The sequence below is a fragment of the Rhamphochromis longiceps genome, linkage group LG11 (genome assembly GCF_057381845.1).
Source record: "Rhamphochromis longiceps isolate RC_006_pf linkage group LG11, R_longiceps_female_GT1.1, whole genome shotgun sequence".
NCBI lineage: Eukaryota > Metazoa > Chordata > Actinopteri > Cichliformes > Cichlidae > Rhamphochromis > Rhamphochromis longiceps.
The window spans coordinates 9573559-9592021 of NC_140567.1; the positions used below are offsets into that span (position 1 = coordinate 9573559).

The 18463-nt window shown below is 43.2% G+C and overlaps 2 protein-coding genes across 4 annotated transcripts in view; both read left to right on the top strand.

Moving 5' to 3' along the window:
• hivep3b (HIVEP zinc finger 3b) overlaps nucleotides 1-11940 on the top strand; it is a 38529-nt gene extending 26589 nt beyond the window's left edge. For all 3 annotated transcript variants that reach the window (XM_085422208.1, XM_085422209.1, XM_085422210.1), the window contains 7 exons: nucleotides 333-619; nucleotides 751-2784; nucleotides 3119-3267; nucleotides 7489-7664; nucleotides 7821-7922; nucleotides 8682-9349; nucleotides 9531-11940. In XM_085422208.1, the coding sequence (XP_085278334.1) occupies nucleotides 333-619; nucleotides 751-2784; nucleotides 3119-3267; nucleotides 7489-7664; nucleotides 7821-7922; nucleotides 8682-9349; nucleotides 9531-10190 (4076 nt within the window). In that variant the 3' untranslated portion in view covers nucleotides 10191-11940. The remainder of the gene's footprint in view (nucleotides 1-332; nucleotides 620-750; nucleotides 2785-3118; nucleotides 3268-7488; nucleotides 7665-7820; nucleotides 7923-8681; nucleotides 9350-9530) is intronic.
• A 3989-nt stretch (nucleotides 11941-15929) lies between these two features.
• Nucleotides 15930-18241, top strand: LOC146658545 (endothelin-2). The gene is made up of 5 exons (XM_085421697.1): nucleotides 15930-16002; nucleotides 16434-16590; nucleotides 16807-16920; nucleotides 17540-17593; nucleotides 17705-18241. Exons 1-5 carry the CDS (start codon nucleotides 15945-15947, stop codon nucleotides 17781-17783), a joined length of 462 nt encoding a protein of 153 aa, XP_085277823.1. The 5' UTR covers nucleotides 15930-15944; the 3' UTR covers nucleotides 17784-18241.
• The last annotated feature ends 222 nt before the right edge of the window (nucleotides 18242-18463 follow it).

The window sequence follows — 18463 nt, forward strand, 5'->3', positions numbered from 1 at the left end:
CTCATACATACAAAATATGTTTTTTTTTAGCTAAAATCATTATGTTAAGTTGCATAATCGATACAGCTATTCTCTTGAAGACCTTTTCTATGCCATTTTAGCATCTGAGACATGCAGATTATCATATACCTAAAAGTTAAAGCAGTGAATATCTAAAACTACATCACTGTCTTAACATAGTTAAACAGAAAGCGGGAAAAACTACTACCATGTAACCCGTAGCACTGTACAGTAGATGGGAATAGAATCCACAAAATGCTAAGTTGCATCACTCAAAAGCACAATACTGATGCCCTATAATGGGAGCTAATTTTTCTACTGCTTGTGTCTAGGTGTTTCCTTACAGACTGAACCAAACCAACAGCAGCAGCAGGACAGGAAGGGTGTGTCTGTCATCCAACACACTAGCTCTTTTGAGAAGCAAGAGAGTATATCTATGGAAAGTCAAGATCCAGACCTCAGAGAGAGTCAGCAAACACAACCTGAGCCAAAACCATCACCCTCTACATCTCGCCTCATCCGCCAGCCAAATATTCAAGTGCCGGAGATACTTGTTACTGTGGAGCCCGATGCTGAAATGCCACCTGTGTCACCCCCGCTGACAGCATCCTCATCAAAGGTAAATGTACCTTTTTGAATTATGTTTTTTTTTCTTGCTTGTTTACAGTCTTCATACAATGCATTTGTCCAAGTTAGCATCATTACCATTGACTTAAATACTAAATTTATAAAAAAATGTATCTGTCCTAGGAGGCAGAGAGAGTAGAGGAGTTCCACTGGCCTCAACGAAGTCAGACATTGGCCCAGCTCCCTGCAGAGAAGCTGCCACCAAAGAAGAAAAGACTCAGGCTGGCAGAAGCTGCCCAGTCCTCTGGAGAGTCCAGCTTTGAGTCTATGTCTTTGCCTCGCAGCCCCAGTCAAGAAAGCAACATTTCAAACTTTTCTGTTTCTTTTGAGGATGTAGCACAATCAGAGCAAGCTGCCCGAGCTCCCAGTAGCCAAAGTTCCCAGATGTTGATGGTGCCATCTGCTTCTCACCAACACCACCAAAGCCACAAGGAGATGAGGCGCTCAGCCTCAGAGCAGGCCCCAGCTAGTCCACAACAAACGGAGCAGATCCCAGAGATCAGAAGTAAGTCCTTTGACTATGGATCCCTGTCTCCTCAGCAGTCTGCATCCTCCTGGAAGGAAAGGAGAAAGTGTCTTCTAGTGAAGCATGCTCCATTAGGGGAACCAGAACAGGAAGTAGGAGGCAGAACTAGTCAGCTGCCCAGAGCAGAGAGTCCGCAACCTGGTCCTTCCTACTCTAATCTTTCTCCTCTGTACTCCACTGGAGTAAGCTCCCAGTTTAGCCTCGATGCCACTGGAAAGGCTTTGCAGCTGTTACAGCCACAAATTTCTTTATCCTCTCAGGAGGTGCTTCCTTTGCACCCCAGAGGGCATCAAGCATTTCCCCCAGGGTCTTTGTCCCAGCTCCTCCCGGTCACCACAGCCATATCGGAAGTACTATCCACCCAAATCATTCAAAGAGCATTTCTACAGTCACACACAGAATCCCCGCCTGTACAGATACATCCAGTACAAATCCACATGGCTGAAAGGTTGGGAATACCCCTCCATCAGCTTCCTCCCCCTTTTCCTCGCCATTTTTCTTCCAGGAATACATCGAGCCAGGCCATGTACTTGCCCGTTCCTCCAAGATTTACCACACACATTTCTTCTCCTCAAACTACAGAAAGCAGACCCCCCATTTCTTCTGTGTCTTCTTCACTGACTCAGGAGTCCCTTGTGACAATCTCCTACCACCACCCGAGGCCGGTCATCGCCACATGCCTGGCACAGCTTGCACCAGTAGTGTCTCTCGTGGTGCCAGTACGCCTCCAGACTCATATACCCACATATGCCAGTGCAATGTATACCACACTTTCCCAGATTCTGGTTTCCACCCGCTCACAGGAACCAGTTTCTTGCACGGCTATGGTCATCATGGGCCAGGTGGAACGGGAGACACTGCAAAGGAGCTACTTGAAAGTCCCCTCTCCAGATGTCAAGAGCCTTCTTCCTCTGTCTCTGTCATCAGAGCTGGCCTCAGGATCTGGAGATGGATACGGTCCACTAGGGGCAGGAGGAAGTAAGCGCATGCTGTCCCCTGCAGCCAGTCTTGAGCTCAGCACAGAAGCCCAGCGTCACCAGAAAAGAGTTAAAGAGGAGGAAGAAGAGGAGGAAGAGGAGGAGGGCCACCATAAGGAAGAAGAGGAGGAGGGCCGTGTGGAACCAAAGGTAGTACAGGAAGAAGAAAGGAAGGCAACTGGGAAAAAGCTGGAAAAGGAAAAGAAGAAATCGGATACATTAGAAGTAACGAGTGTGGATGTGCATGGGCAGCCAGAAGACCAGCCAAGGAAAAATGACAGGGAAGAAAAGGTGGAAGAGAAGGAAACAACTGAGAAGATCACCCAAAAAAAGGAAGCTGTGTCAGCTGTGGAGGTGGGCGCAAGCGCATCTTCGTTCCCCAGCCTCCACACTTCAACCTCAGTCAACTGGTGCTACCAGAAGTATGTTAAACCCAACCCATCTGCCCAGAGGGACCCCCGCACTTCAGTTTATTCAACCTGGAGCGTCAGCGCTCACAACCCCAACTTGCCAGGCATCAGCACAAAGGTCGCCCTGTCTCTGCTCTGCTCTAAACAGAAGCACACTTCTGAGATTTATACCATGGCTACGGCCCCTACTCCAGCCGAAGTCAAAGTGGCCCCTGAAAACAGCAGGACGCCGCATGTGTCAGAGGTAAACATAAACACAATAAACATACATTTCCACTTAAATGTTGACCATGTTTAATTTGCTTACATCAGAACATTTCACGGTCTGTTTTTCTCTTGAATACTTCTACATCTTAGAAGTCAAAGCTCTGCGGTCTTCATCTCTTTAGGTTGCTAGCATAGTAGCATACTAGCATAGTAGCATACTATGCTAGTATTTTCTAACATGGTCACCAATTGTGCCATTAGAAAAACATAATGATAAACAACTGGAATTATACTGAATCTTGCTTTAACAGCACTTAACATTTTATTATAAGTTGTTTTGAATTTTTTTCCCATGTGTGTCTTGAGTGTAGGTACATGCCACCCCACCCAGCACCCTCACTGAAGTAAAGGAACAGCAGCAGCCTGAAAAGAAGGAAGAAAATAAAGAGATGCGAGAAGTGGAGAGACCATCCACCTCCAAGCAGAGCGAGCCTTCTCGGGTTTGCATCTTTGAAGGAGGGTAAGAATTGTTTAATTCTATAGTTTCAAAATATGGCAGCTCCTCATTACACTTCTTCATAAACCAATGCCCGCTGACTGCAAAACAGCCTATGGAGAGCTGACAAGAGTGCATGGAGAAAATACAATAACAGATGGGAGGCCACGAGTCCAGAGGGACTTCATTTGTACCTGTAGCCAAGCTTTTTCCTCTCACTGCTGGCACGAATGTCTGTGTTTTAGAGGTGTTAATTTGGAGAGCTAGCAGCGTCTGTGTGTGTATGTGTGGGTTTGTGTGTGTGAGATGGCGGAAAAGGTTGTCTCCAACTTTGTGAGGCTCTCATTAATATTTTTATGGCTATAAAAAGTCACACGGAGGCACAGTATGAAGCAGTCTGCAAGCAGTCAGAGTCACAGTCGAGGCTGTCATATTTGTCTACAGACCAGATCAGGATAACACATAAATGCTTTCCACAAATGTCTGAGTGATTTTTCCTCCAGCACCAAGTGCTTTATTCCCGAGGTCTGAGTATTCCGAGCTAAAGTTTCCCCATTAAATGTATCCGATTAAATCTTTATTTTATGATTTCCTCCTGTTTGTCCACTAAGCCTTTCATGGTTTGACTCGTTCCTTACACTCCTATTCAGCTTTCAGGTCCCCCCAGTCAGCTGATGACCGTCCCTCGGTCTAGATTTAAACTCAGAGGAGTCTGGGAATTTTCTGTGTTTGCCCCCAAACTGTGCAGTCAAATCTGCTCCCTCCACTGAGATTTTGAAAGCTAGACTTAAAACTTGTTTTTACGTAATGTCATTCGAGTCTGCCTACTTGCTCACTGTGTCTCCCGTGCCTTTTTTGACTGTGACTGCATGTTTAGCACCCACTATATCTCATATCTATGTACTTCTTATCTATTCCCTTGTTGTTTTCTGTACAGCACTTTGAAAAACGTGGGTTTTTTTAAAATTTGAATTGAGTGGAAAAGAATAAAAGGAAGGTATACAATGTTGCCTTACGTGGATAATTTCCTATGATACTGGTATTCTTTTTGGTTTGGTTTGGTTTTGGTAAATTTTCTATTTTTGAGTTTTTCTCTTCCAGAGTGTTAACACTTGGCACACCCTGCATTTCCTGCTTAGGTGCATGAATGTCAGGTGTAAAGAAGCTGTCCGTGTAACAGTAGATAAGGCACTGAACTTCAGGAAGTGCACTTTCATCCACAAAAAAACCCCAGAGGTGTTGCCCATTTCTCTCTGGCAGCTCTTCCAGTTTCACTTACCTGCACATTATTTTGTTTTCATTCCCTCCAAAACCTCCTCTGTGTCCTTCCTGTCTCTCATCCCTGCTCCTTGATGTTCTCCTGCGTTTCCACCATGCATGCAAATGGTCACAGCTACTCAATCTTGAAGAGAACAGAATGCTTTTCATCCCGACTCATTATCCCTGTCTCCCTTTTGTCAAGACTTTGAAATCATAGCTGTGTGCCACTCATTTCATTCTAGAAAGCAGTCTTTTATGAATATGTATCATGCAGCTTTGTTTATGTTCCAGTGGCTTGCCAGATTTTATCTGCTTCCAGGCTTCTCTGGAGTTTAATAGTACCACACTGTCATCTCAATAATCGATTTCAGAAAATGGGCAACAATAAATGCTTTTTACTAGTCATTGTGAAAGTCTGGGGAAGTTTATGTGGGCAGCAGCTGAACTGATTCAGTGAAAAACATGATTGTTTTCTTTGGTGCAAATGGTTAACCATGCATGTTTTGTTACACCCTGTAACACTTTACCCGTGCCACTCAGACAGACTGAGGACAAAAATATTAGTTTATTCTGTTTCTTTCTGTTCAAATGAGGATTAAATATGTTTTAATCATCTTTAGTAGCTCCTTTTGGTTAGAAGCATTATTCTTCCCAGCATCCAACAAGGCTCTCATAAAGCTAAAACATGATTTTTGACTGAATGTACCGAGAGATATGCTGCTGATTTAATGCTAGATAACTGAAGTGAAGTTCTCTTACTTTACTTTTTTTTCTTTTCGGATATGTGGGTGGATATTTTTAGCAGTAGCAAGAAATACACGGCAGGTAAACAGTAGCCAGCTCCTGAATGAACACAACACATTCTCACTGTTGAGGCTATTTTACAGTTGTGTAACAATTTGTTATGATTTGCCGTTACTGGTTCTGTTATACAACGGGGAACATTCACAGCCTGGTGTCTCGTAGATGTCGTGACATCCTGTAATTAGACACAGTCGGCACAGATTGGATATTTACAATTCAGAATGATTTGTGAGTTTCCCCATGAGTAGTGGATTTTTCATAGAGGACAATTCATTCAGATATAAGACCTCTGTGCCACGCCGTGTCTACAAATAGCCTTTTGGTAAACATGAAGTTTGTGCATAAACAATGTTTTTTATAGAGTAGACCTAAATGTGTTGCTTGATTTTTATATGTAGTATCTATTTTAGGTTGGTGGCCATAGCCAGGCTTCCCTTCCCTCTCTTTAGCCGCTGATGTTGTTGGCAGGGCCACCCGTTCAGAGCAGAATAGCTGCTATTCTTTGCACCAGGGTGTAGTGGAGGGACTCAGTGCTGAAGGGGTTTTGGTGGGGCTTCCCCAACCTGCACCATAAAGAAAGCCTTGTTTCTCAGTTTTGTGTGTGTGTGTGTGTTTGTGCATGTATCTGTGCTGCAATCACTAACTTCCACAGTTATCTTTGTTATTATCACTGAATTTGCTCGCAGTGCAATGTGAAAGAAGAAAGAATGATGACTGCACTCTGCAGTAATCCTCCAAGTATCTTTGAGTGCATATTTTGGGCTTTGGGGTTTGCAGCTTTCATTATCACCTTCTGGGCTCCTAGCAGCTGTTTTCAGGGTTTAACTGAAAACTAGCTGGCGAACATAATGCTCTGTCTCTCAGATAAATCAAGAAATATGTGTATGTGTGTCTGGCTGTCTTATCTCATCCTATCTCGTCAAACATTCATCAGATCCACTTTAAACTTGGCAGGTGCGCTGCCAAGGACACGAGTAAGTGCAGTGCCAAATTTGAGGTTATCTGGATGAGCGGGTCTCATATTTTATCTGCGGTTTTCTATTACCTTTGTTTTCCTCAGGTTGGCCGTTCTGCTCTGTGCTGAATGGGTTGTCATTGTGAATACATTCGTTGCCCTGTTGCAATCTCAAGGCCCATACCGCAAAGCTAAAACATCACAACTAAGTGCCAAATCGACTTTAAAAGGTTAAAAAAATACACAGTCTGAAGTTTTTATGTTTTTTAAGTGTTAATGAACAACGATCAAAGCTGAATTATATTGACATAAAAATAAAAAAAGCTTTTTAAAATCACGCAGGAAGGAAAAACACACAAACTGAACGCTGAGCAGAAGGTTTGAAGATGGGTATTTCTTGCTGTGAGGCCACAGTCGTACTCCGGGTACTCCCACACCTCAACGACATGCAGTTAGTGGGGTTAGGTTAACTGCTGATTCTAATCTAACCCTTCTCATTCTAATATTTTTGCTAATAATTGTTTTCTGTTATGCTTTCACACCCTGCTTAGCGGACCTTTGTATATATTGTAGAAATGCCTGAACATTTGGACACAGTTTCAGAAAAAATGGCTCTCATCACTGATTACTTAGTCCCCAGTTGTTATGTAATGGCAAATAGTAAATGAATTGGTTCTTATATAGCGCTTTATGCAATATGCCTCATTCACTCATTCATTTCTTCCATGCTTAAGTGTTTTCTGTCTGTCAGAGTGTGACTGTCGAAGCAAACATCTAAACAAGTCGACTTCCTGTTTGATTATTTTGCATCTGCCTCGTTTGTTTCTGGTCTCAAGTTCACTTTATGAGTATTTATTAGCAGTAACACACACACACTCATTCAGTGAATGTATGCTTATAGTGGTGCTGTTTTCAGTACAGAAATAACCGGTCTTGTCACTTTCACATCAAGCAACACATTCAGGGACTGCACCAGTTTAGAAGATAAAGAGGAAAATGTTTTTTCGAGATGAGACAGAGACATAAAATCAGAAAGAGGAGGTATTACTGGACTTAAATGTTATGTTGCCCTGCATCTGCTCACCATAACCGTGATAAATTTGCAAATGGGGTAATGTGAATGTTGTGCTTACAGCTTGTTCCGGTTTTCCTCAAGTGACCTAAAATCTAATAAATGCAGCCTTAAAGTTGCTGTCTCTGATCTCTTACCTGTCTGTTTCTCATAGGTATAAGTCCAACGAGGAGTATGTTTACGTGAGAGGTCGCGGCAGGGGAAAGTACATATGCGGAGAGTGCGGCATCCGCTGCAAGAAGCCAAGCATGCTGAAAAAGCACATCAAAACGCACACCGATGTCCGTCCATACATTTGCAAACACTGCAACTTTGCCTTCAAAACCAAAGGTGAATGGAAAATTTGGGTTCTGTTTATTAAAACGTGATGAGCTCTTTGGTCCTAAATGTAAAAATGCTGTTTTTGCCCAGTGATCACATTATTGGCTGTGCTGCTAAAATGATCATCTCATTTGTCTTAAACTCTCTTTCTTTTTCTCTTCCTAGGAAACCTTACAAAACACATGAAGTCAAAGGCTCATGGGAAAAAATGCCAGGCAATGGGTGTATCTGAGTCATCATTGGATGAGCCGGAGAGCGAGGAAACAGGTACTTCAGGTGTTGGATGAATCTCACATACTTGCCTTCCCCCTGTGGAGAAATCTTGGTACACAGCTGGATGAACTCCTGCCTGTGAAGAATAGTAGCTGTTCAGCACTGACAGCTTATGCAACACGATGTTCTATTCTCCTCCCTCTGGCCTTGCATAAGAAATTTGAAAAAGTATAAGATAAATAAATGAAGAATACAGAACATGCCACAGCGTCCTGATGTTGTTGCAACAGTCTGGCTGCTGTAACCTGTCCTTAAGGATGAGTTCTTGGTATATAACGAAACAAAGCTGAGCCCTTTTGCCACAGCTGACACCTCCCCGTCAAAGCTGGAAAAGCCTCAAAGCCTTCACGATCTCCTCCCTAACCTTCCTCTGCAACCCCTCCTCTCTCTCGCTGTCTCTTTCTTGCCAACAGACTACACTCATCACAGCCAAGGATGCGCCATTTAAACTGTCTTTCCATTCACAAGGCTGCTGAGATAGTTTGTGAATAGAGGCATGGCGCTTTTCAATTAAATTCCTTTTCATTCTCAGTCTATTTATAAAGTGCGTTTGAAGGGTGCCGGGTTTGGTTTGTCCTTTGCTTTGACTGTCCTCACGCTTTGTGCTTGTTCCTGTAAATCGCTGTTTTGTGACTTTTGTGTGAGGATTTATTGCACGACTTTGCGCATCCAGTAAATGAGATTTTAGGGCCCATGGTGTTGGCATGAATAGATATCTAAAGTCTGCGTGTTTTTCTGTGTCTGCACAAACAGCAGGGAGTGAAGAGCGTGTGTGCGGCTCGGAGGAACAGGAGGAGCATCAGTTTTCTGACGTGGAGGAGTCGGATGACGACGAAGACAACGACGACGACGATGACGAAGAAGAGGAAGAGGAGTCCACGTCCCACGAGAACCCACCGTCCTCTGTATCGTCTGACACCCACCCATCAACAGGGGGGCGTTCAAGCTCCAGCAGGCACTCGAAGCAAGGCACTCCTGACCCCGAGCCTCCGGGTCCCATTCCCTGCACCAGTCAGGAGCCCTCCCCACGTGGAGTTTGGCCCGGCAGAAGAGCTGCCTCGCCGGGGAGCAGGAGAGCAGTGTTCTCCCGGCGAGGCTGGAAAGCATCTCCAAGAGCCTTCTCCCCAAGCAGTGAGAGCTGTTCCCCCAGCCGCAGCCTCTCCCCCCGCCTGGAGTATTCGTCACCCATCCAGAGCCTCTCTCCGAGGACAGAGCTCCCCTCACCCAGCCGACATGTCTCACCTTCCCCCGAACGAGGACCTTCTCCCATCAGACCCCTTTCTCCTCTCCTTCCCCTTTCACCCAGCTGCTACCGATCGTCACAGGTTCCAACGCCTCCCTCGCCCCTGGGGATGCAGCACAGAACCCCTGGGTACTTACCGTGGGAGAACCCTGGTACATCAGGTAGTCACATGAGAGTGGTAAGTCTATTTTCTAATTAGTTCATAGACGAGTCACAGATATGTGGCTGCACTTTTAACCAGAGAAACATTAAGCAATCCATATGTCTTCTCTACACTGTCTCTCAAAAAGCTCTCAGGACTTTGTGTACTAGAGCAGGCTCATGAGCTAGCAATAACATAGTCTTTGCTCCACCTACAGGAGAAAAGCAGAACAGCAGGAGAAGGGCCAACATGGTCAGACACCAGCTTGTTTCCACCTGCTTTTCGCATTTCCACTTGTGAGGGTTATCCTGGCCTCCAGACAACAGACAACATCTTCAGCCATCTTCCCATGCACTCCCAGCAAGCCAAGGTCCCTTATTCGATGATCCCAATAGGAGGGATCCAAATTGTACAGGCAAGACCAAGGTCCCACGCTACTACCCCGACGTCCCCAACATCACCCCCAATGGAGGGGCCATCACTGGCCAGGTTTGAAACATACTGGGGCGGGACCCCCAGGACTCAAGGGCTTAGGACTCCTGGAGACCACTGGTCAGAGCACCAGACAGCAGGAACCAGCCAGTCAGGGCAGCAAGGTCTTAGCACAGCACTAACATTTTCCAAACCAGAGTTGGAGGCCACAGACTCAAAGCAATATGGCAGCTCGCACAGCTCCGTCCACACCCACGGGTCCTCTACTGAGACCACTGAGCACTGCGCCAGTGACGACCGTTCAAGAGCACCCCCTAGTCTAACACCCCCGGTAGCCTCGAGTGTCATCGGACAACAGCCAGAGAGGGAGGAACGAACATCTGGTAGTGATATGGTGGCGGGAGGAGCTAAAGGAGACTCCGCCACAAGAGACCAGAGAACTTGACAGCGTCTACACTTCGATGCATCGTGTATCCCATTTTGCTTTATTGTTTGCTACACTAGTCTGTTTTGTTTGTTTGTTTGTTTGTTTTTTTGTAATTGCTTTGGGTTTTATATACATTTTCAATACTATTGTTCATTTAAATGTTTGTTTTGGCAATATTCAGGTTTGTTATAAAGATGCACTTTTTTCTTTATGAAAACAATGTTTGTGCATATATATATATATGTGTGTATATGTATATGTATATGTATATATACATATATATATGGTAATAATGTAAATACAACCCTGTTTCCAAAGGAAGCTGGTACACTTTGACACTTTGTAAAATGTACGGTAAAATAAAAACAGAATACAGTGATTTGCAAATGATTTAAATCTCACATTAAACTGAAAATTGGTGACAATATAACAAATGTTGAAAGTAGAAACATTAATTTTTTGAATTGTATTTGCACATTTTTAAGTTGAAGTCATGTTAAGCACCATCTTTAAAGAACTTCGGGACAGCAGCACAACCCTTTAAAACACCAAGTGTTGTGGAAAGGAGGGCACCGCGTTCTATAACTCTGAGAGCACCTTTTTTTCTTAGTTTTGCTTTAAACACAATTTTAATACTCAGAACATTTTGGGATCATTTTGCTATATTTATTTCTACATTTCTTAAGAAAAATATTTGCAGCAGTCTGAGTGAGAGGCGGGCAGCGCTGGCACCTGGATGGAGCCTCGGTGCCTTCATGGTCATATGCAGAATGTATATCACCATGCCTAAAAAAAGACAATCCACATAGCACCACATGCTGATCCTAAACCTGATTTAGCACAAGCCAGATGTATATGTCTTTAGCCTGCAGGACACAGCATCCATGATTTACAGAAGAATTTAAAGAAGTTTTTGAGTATTCGAACCATAGCACCAGTTTTTCACGTCATGGTTGCCTGTCTGTGTGTTGATTTCTTTTATCTAGCATAACAAAAACCACAGTAAGAATATAAAGTAATAAAAGTTTTGCTATTCTCATATTAGGGTACAAAACGTGCACATTTAACTGCACTCTGTTTTTATGCACATTTTTATCCAGGTCCTGACTTTGTTGGAAACAGGGCTGTCAATGTGAAAGGAATAGAAATACATTTGTAAATGACCAAAATTGTTCATCAAAAAGAATTCCATTTTTGTTTGTCCAGTATTACTGAAAATTGTAGTTACTTGTGCCTTTTATGTCCAGGTTTGTGTTTTTGAGATGTATAGTAAAGAGAAGGCTGTGAAATTTTATATCAGCTTTTTTAAAAATGTTCTTCTGGAGGGTTAATACTTTGTCCCTTGATTGTTTCTTTTGTAAAGGCCATTGCTTTAATGCCAGGATAACTAAGAGTTGTATCGCAGACGTGCTGAAGGGGCAGCAGAAATGTGTCAAAGGAAATGCACTGAAGTTCTATTTTTATTACAAGAGATTTTAGACTAGAATATATGTCTGTACAGGGAAGAGTGCTTCTTATTTATTATTCTTTGATGATAATTATTATTGTTTCAAGGTTTTTTGTTTTTTGGGGGTTTTTTTTAAACTTTTTGTTATTGGGGGGGGAAGAAACTTTTTATTACATCTGTGTGTCTTTTTCATGATGTTCTTGTATCTTGAACTGGTGACAAAAAGTTAAGACGCCGAGTCGTCGGCTGGTACCAGAAGATCAAGTGCCCTGCGGATTTCACACAGCAAAATTTCTAGTCATTAAAGAAATAAAAACAAAAAATGCACCAGACTCTGAGGTCGTGACTTTCTTCTTTTTGGCCTTAGCGGAACATTTTGAACAGAACAGTTTGTCAAGTTTAGGACAAATTGTTTTCACACATTTGATGATTTCTTAACATTATCAGCATTGGCTTCAGTTGAAAAGCAGACAAAACGTTAAAATCATATGATAAATATCTACTGTTGCCAAAGTGCTTACTCAGAGGGGGTCATATGATTGTCTGGGATTTTAGCTTTGTACTATTGTAGGGTCTTTACCTTACAATACAAAAGCGCCTTGAGGTGACTGTTGTTGTCATTTGGTGCTATATAAATAAAATGCAATTGAAGTTATTTTGATGGGAAAATGGGAAATGGATGCAGTGATTTATTGGAACATGCAGTGCATGAGGCACAAACAGAGCTTGTACAATCTAACCTTTATTCATCAAGACATGCTGGACGCTCTTAGGCAAGCTTGTAATTTCTGTAAGTATAGAGCATAGACCTTCAGCACAGATGCTTTAGCCCAGGGGTGTCAGACAGAAGGCCCACACCTCATGCATGTCCCCTGCACCACTAGCCGTTTCTTCTCGTTTTTAATGCCCTACCTTACCTCCTTTTTTAAATAAACATTCATTCACCTCTCTTTAATATGTGGGGATCTGCCTAGCCTTCCCCAAACTGCATTTTTAATCTGTGCTCAAACCATGTGCCATTATCTATTAGAAATGCAGTCAAACCTAGATGAGGATGTGGTGAGTAAATGTGTAGTTAAACATTTTTATACTGACAGAAAGGGGAATTTCACTGGTCTGGCCCACTTAGGATCTCCTCCAGTTTTCTTCTGTTTTATAATGACATGACTTAAGATACTGTTCATCTGCCGTAGGTTGTTTTTTAGACCTGAAACCCGTGTTTGCCCTGCACTTATCAAGTTTCCTCAATTTTCTATGGAGCACACCATGCTGAGATAACCTATGGCATGTGCCACAGATTTAACTAAACAAATGGGAACAAATTATGTTTTTTTTTTTATGACAGTCTCCTATTAACAGGTAAAGATTATATTTAAAACTGAAAATGAGTGAAAAAGCAGCCAACTTCCAAAGAAAACCACTGAAAAAACCTTCAGAAAGCTCAAGACTTTTGCACAGTTCAATATGTGTTAAGGTGTGTTAAGATCTAGGGTTTGTTCACAATATGTTCGTGCAGATTATCCTTTGAGCTCTCGTGCCTGTAAAGCAGCAAGCACAGTAATCACAATCAAACTGAGTGTTCGAGATGTTTCTGTCAGCGAGCCAGGCAGCTGTACAGCTTCAGCACCCCCACTAGATGTCACCAGTTTCAGATGAAAAATATATTTCTCTTCCATGAAGCTGCTATGCTAGAATCAGGGCGTACTCCTAAGCCTCAGCTCAGAACCACTGGAGCAAGTCTGCTTCCTGGTCTCACTGGCTTTAGATTTCATTGGGGTCAGCAGGTGACACACCTTCTAATTCTTAACCAGAAGTTATAAGTTCCAAGAACTGTGACTGTCTATATGTGTCATTCTGTTACTCCCATTTTTTTTATTATGAAAGCACATATATTTATCACTTCTAAAGAATTAGTTTGAGATTATGAAGGTCAGCTTTATCAAGCCTCACAATCTTCTGATCACGCTGGCACGCGCAACTCTCGGTGTGCGTCGGGAAGTGTAAAACAAGATCAACACACAGGGCAATATTCAGATAAACAGTATCTCTCCCATCGCGTCTCAGGCCATCCGGTGTTTTTGGTCTTACTTTTAGTTTGCACAGCAATGTTTAATCACACAACCAGCAAGAGATTACGTAAAGCTTACTCAGCCGTTACACGCCAGTTTTTTTGACGAGGAGCCAAAAACCTGAGAGCTGGTGTGAATAAAATGTTGCACAGAAAGTATTAAAAAACAGGCAGCAGTGGGGCACTTTTATTTTTAGACACTTAGTCCATCAAAAGCAGTCTGAAGCAACAGATTCGTCTTCCTCCTCCGAAACATTGCAGATGCCAACGCCTTACGGAGCCCTGCTGGGATAGTAGGAAGTTTTATCAAGGAGTCAACTGAGGAGGGTGGATTTTTAATTAAAAGTAAACAGCTTCCAGGACAGAAGCCTGCAAAGACATCATTGTGTGGTTTAATATAAAGACACTCTCTGGCTATTCCTCTTGCTTGCTGTCTTTTCCACTGCTTTGCATGCAGTGATGCAGAGGGCTGCCTAATGTGACACGTCGATCCCCGGGGGTGTGCTTTAGGAGGACACATCTGTGTTTCTCAGGGAGCTGAACTACTAACCTCTGGGAGACAAATGTGAAGAATTCACCCAATCACAAAGCAGCAGTGATAGCGGTCACACCACATCACACAATCCCCACATTTTTATGTAAGAGGAAAATGTGTTCCCCTCCCCTAAACAAGACTGTCAGATTACATCTAGACACTTGATAGACTTGTGCCAAGTTGGTGTAAAAGAGGCTGAGCCGTAGAGTGCACCACGTATTGGGGCGACTGTGGTTCAGAGGGTTGGGAAGCTCGTCTTGTAACCGGAAGGTTGCTGGTTCGATCCCCTGCTCTGTCTGTCCTGGTCGTTGTGTCCTTGGGCAAGACACTTCACCTACCACCTACTGGTGTTGGCGCGATATGGCAGCCTCGCTTCTGTCAGTCTGTGGCTACCACTGTAGGTTCACCTCTTCCTATTTTATGTTTAAGTCGCTGTCTTGTGTTTTTTCCAGCATACTTTCCATATCCAAGTGTTTTCCGGGCATGCCTGCCCTACAGAGGAAAAGTGCTGTCTGCTTCCTGCTTGTTCTGCACATTCATGCGTAAGCTTTCATCAGCTCTTATAGCAAACAAACAGTAGATTCTGTCATCCTCTCATGTCCATCTGTCACTGGCAGCTTTGCATGCTTCCTCTGTCATTAGAATGGGGAAAAAACAATGGCTAAAATGTATTGTTTCATCATAACAGCTTGACGTACTCAAAATTTTGCTATTCATTACTTCATTTTCCTATCAGATAGCTGATGAGCATTTGGGAAATGACAGCAATGAAGCGCAATAGTGATAATCCAACGTGTACTTAATGTATTTACATGTTTGAAGGCGGCCATTTGGCTATCTGCGTGACTCTGGCATGGCTGACCTGCCTTGGCTTGACTTGACCGAGAGACCAAGTGCATGTGGGCAGGGATGAGCCACACTATCTGTGTGCTCAACTTCACCACGGATTGAGGATGGAGGGGCGTGATTTTGATCTGGTGTCACAAGTTTTCAAAGCACACCCACGGTTTCATGTTATACTTCTTTGGGTTAGGGTTACAGCCTTGATTACTCAAGAAAAAGGGTCACAGTGTCTCTGATATATCTGCATGTTAATCTTTGGAAACAAAAAGCATTGTGCTGGGATTCTGGAAATCAATTAACCTTTATTCTATTGATCATTTGATACAATACAGAAACTGTTACTGAGAAGACAAAGTTAGTTTAATTTAAAATGTCTCCATTGCATACCAGCATATCGCAGCATCTCCCCTCCCACAGTGGTCACAGTGATCCATTGTCTTGTTCCTCCTCCCCGTGTTTCCGCTTTATTAGATAAACAACTCTTCAGACCTCACGTCTTCCTCCATCCCCTTCTTCCACCTCTCACCTTATCCACCAGCACAAAGCCAGGCAATCCCTCATTCAAAATCAGACCGGTATCATAAATGTCATTCAAATGTAATCTCTAAATGACATTTACCTCTGTTACAGATGACTTCCAGAGCAGCAGATACTTGGAAAATGTGCCACAAGCTCACACATCCTGGGGTCCTACACTGAAAGTCCATGACAGGCAGATGTGGGTGGAGCTTTCAATGTGTCATCAAGTGAGAGGGGCGAGGAGATGTATAAAAAAGAGTGGCACAGTTCAGACAGCTTCAGACCAGACACTGGCAGCACATGAAGAACACAGTTGCAACTGTATGGATAACAGTCTCTGCAGAGCTCCATCCGTCCACTATGTCTGCTCAGAGCAGCGTTCTGCTTCTCGTCACTCTTTGGGCTTCAGTGCAAGATGGTAAGTGCTATATATTCTTTTTCAGTGGGGTGTTCATGGCACAGTTTTTTGTAAGACAACAGCCTACAATCAAATATTTACACTGGCATTAATCACAGCCACACTGTGCGCAGTGACATGTTAAATATGCAACATACAGCAGCTTGTTTGTAACACCTTTAAAGCTGCTGCTGTTTTTAAACCTAAAATCACAAAGAGAAACTGGAGTGTTTGTGAGTCCTTATTATGCCAAAGTATTCATAGATTCATTTGCTTGGTCATTGTAAATGATCAGAATCAATTTGAATCTAGATCGGTGTTTCTCTCTCTCTATATATATATATCTTTTTAAATATGTGGAAAATAACGAAAGTGAGCCAGACTACTGACAGGTATTGTTACTTAGCTGGAGCTGATGTTGTGTTTGGTTAACCCTTCCCATCTCTGACTAGGTTTAGGTCTACCAGTGATGAACCAGATGGAGGTGGAGGTTCAAGAAAGAGTCCCAACACATCGATTGAGGACCAAACGCTGTGCCTGCTCTAACCCGCTGGACTCAGAGTGTCACTATTTCTGCCACCTGGACATCATATGGATCAACACACCCAGGTGAGCTTAAAAGGAAGCGCCGTGAAAAATGCCTGAAGGCTCTGAGCATATTTTCCTGTATAGTAGTGACACATCTCACAGCCTTGCAGCCCAGACGCTGCAGAACAACTTTGCTGTCATTATCACTGTAGTCGGCAGCAGTGAGATATCAAAGAGCAAAGTCTGCAGGCTGGTTATATCACGAGCAAGGCACTGACTTTGTATTTCTCTCTACAGCAAGACGACAGTTTATGGTCTTGGTGGTGCTTTTTCTCGACGCAGACGATCCACTGGCCGCTGCACATGTGCCAATCGCGATGACCAACCCTGCACCAAATTCTGCTATCTCAGGTGAGCACCTCATACAGCCTCAAAACCTCAATGTAAAGCACTAGATTAAAGGCAAAGCTGAGAATATATGTTTAGCTCACTGTAGGTAAAGGCAGGTAATATTTCCCTTTGAGGATGACAGGGAGAAGTAGGTATAAGGAAACAGCTCGTGCTATTATTAGCCTAAATATGTTTTCACTGAGTCCCACTTGTCCAAGGGTGTGACTGTCAAAACAATGCAGCTGGAGCTGAGGGAGTGGAGTAAGCGTACAAAGTTCAAGCAGGTTGTTTCTGATCGGCTTAGATGTGCAGATTACACAGATCGTGTAATAAAGCCGGCCTGGTCCCTGTCCTGTGATTTATGTATCTGGATCTGGATACCAGTGAAGCGCTAAACAGAGAACACAAGAAGAGGCATGGTTGAATGGCAGCATTCTTCAAACCTTGACAGAAACGATAACTGCTGATTGTGGGCCTGGAACATAAAACATTTAGTGAGCCTGTAAAGATAAGAGTCTTTTAGGTTAACACAGAGTGCTAAAAAATAAGCAGCGCTGGATCATGATCAATAAAAGTTTTTAAAGTGACAACCTTCAGCTTAAGCATGACTATTGGTGTTTTATTGGCTCTTTCTCTGCAGCCCTGAAATCAAATCTCTGCAAAGACAAAAACGGCACTCAGTCAGCATTCTCAGGTGAGCTGTGAAAGTTTTTAAAATGCCTTTAAAACCGATATATAAGTTATATTATGATGATTATGATGATATTTGAAGTTGGTGGCTGACGTTTGTCTTTTTTGTGTGCAGCAGAGTGAAGAGGGCGCAGGGTGCACATGATTCAGACAGAGGCAAGTCTCCGTGGGCTCAGGTGAAGCGCGCTGGCTAAACAGTGGAGCTACTGGAGCAGGGGGAAAATGAGAGAGAGAGCAGTGAGCACCTGAACAAATTACCCTCCTTTGATACAGAGGAGGGGAAACAAAGGGCTGAGAGATGAGTCCCACACAGGAAGGCCATGGAGAAAAGCCAAAGCGCCACAAAGATCGTCTGTTCGTACCTGCAATTAGGGGGCGGAAAATATGCCGCCAGTTCTGCAGGCGTAATGGAAACAGAAGAAGAGGATCGCAGCTGATATGAGTTATCAGGTCATGTGTGACTTTTGCCTTTTGGTGTGTCAGAGCTGTGTGACTGTGCAGACAGGCCAGGCCAGCACCGACTAAGAAGACAGAAAGAGGAAGAGGAGACTTGTACTTCGTATGTACGAGTCATATTTTTGCTGTTGCATAAGACTCTATTTACTATATTATAGAGCTCTAATACTACAGCTTATAAAATTAACTTTTTCACTATCATTGGGGGTTTTTGACTTTGTTAAATGAAGTTTTTTTTTCAAGGATATTACAAGATTTCTGTACAAAAGCATATTGTGTGTAAAAGTAAATACATTTATAAAGCTGTCAGTTCTTTTAATCAAACAATAAAGAAAATGCACATGACGTTGTGTGCGTTGTCTTATGTTATGTCTCTTACGTTTCACTTTGTGGCATCCTGTGTTTGCTTCAGGAAAGC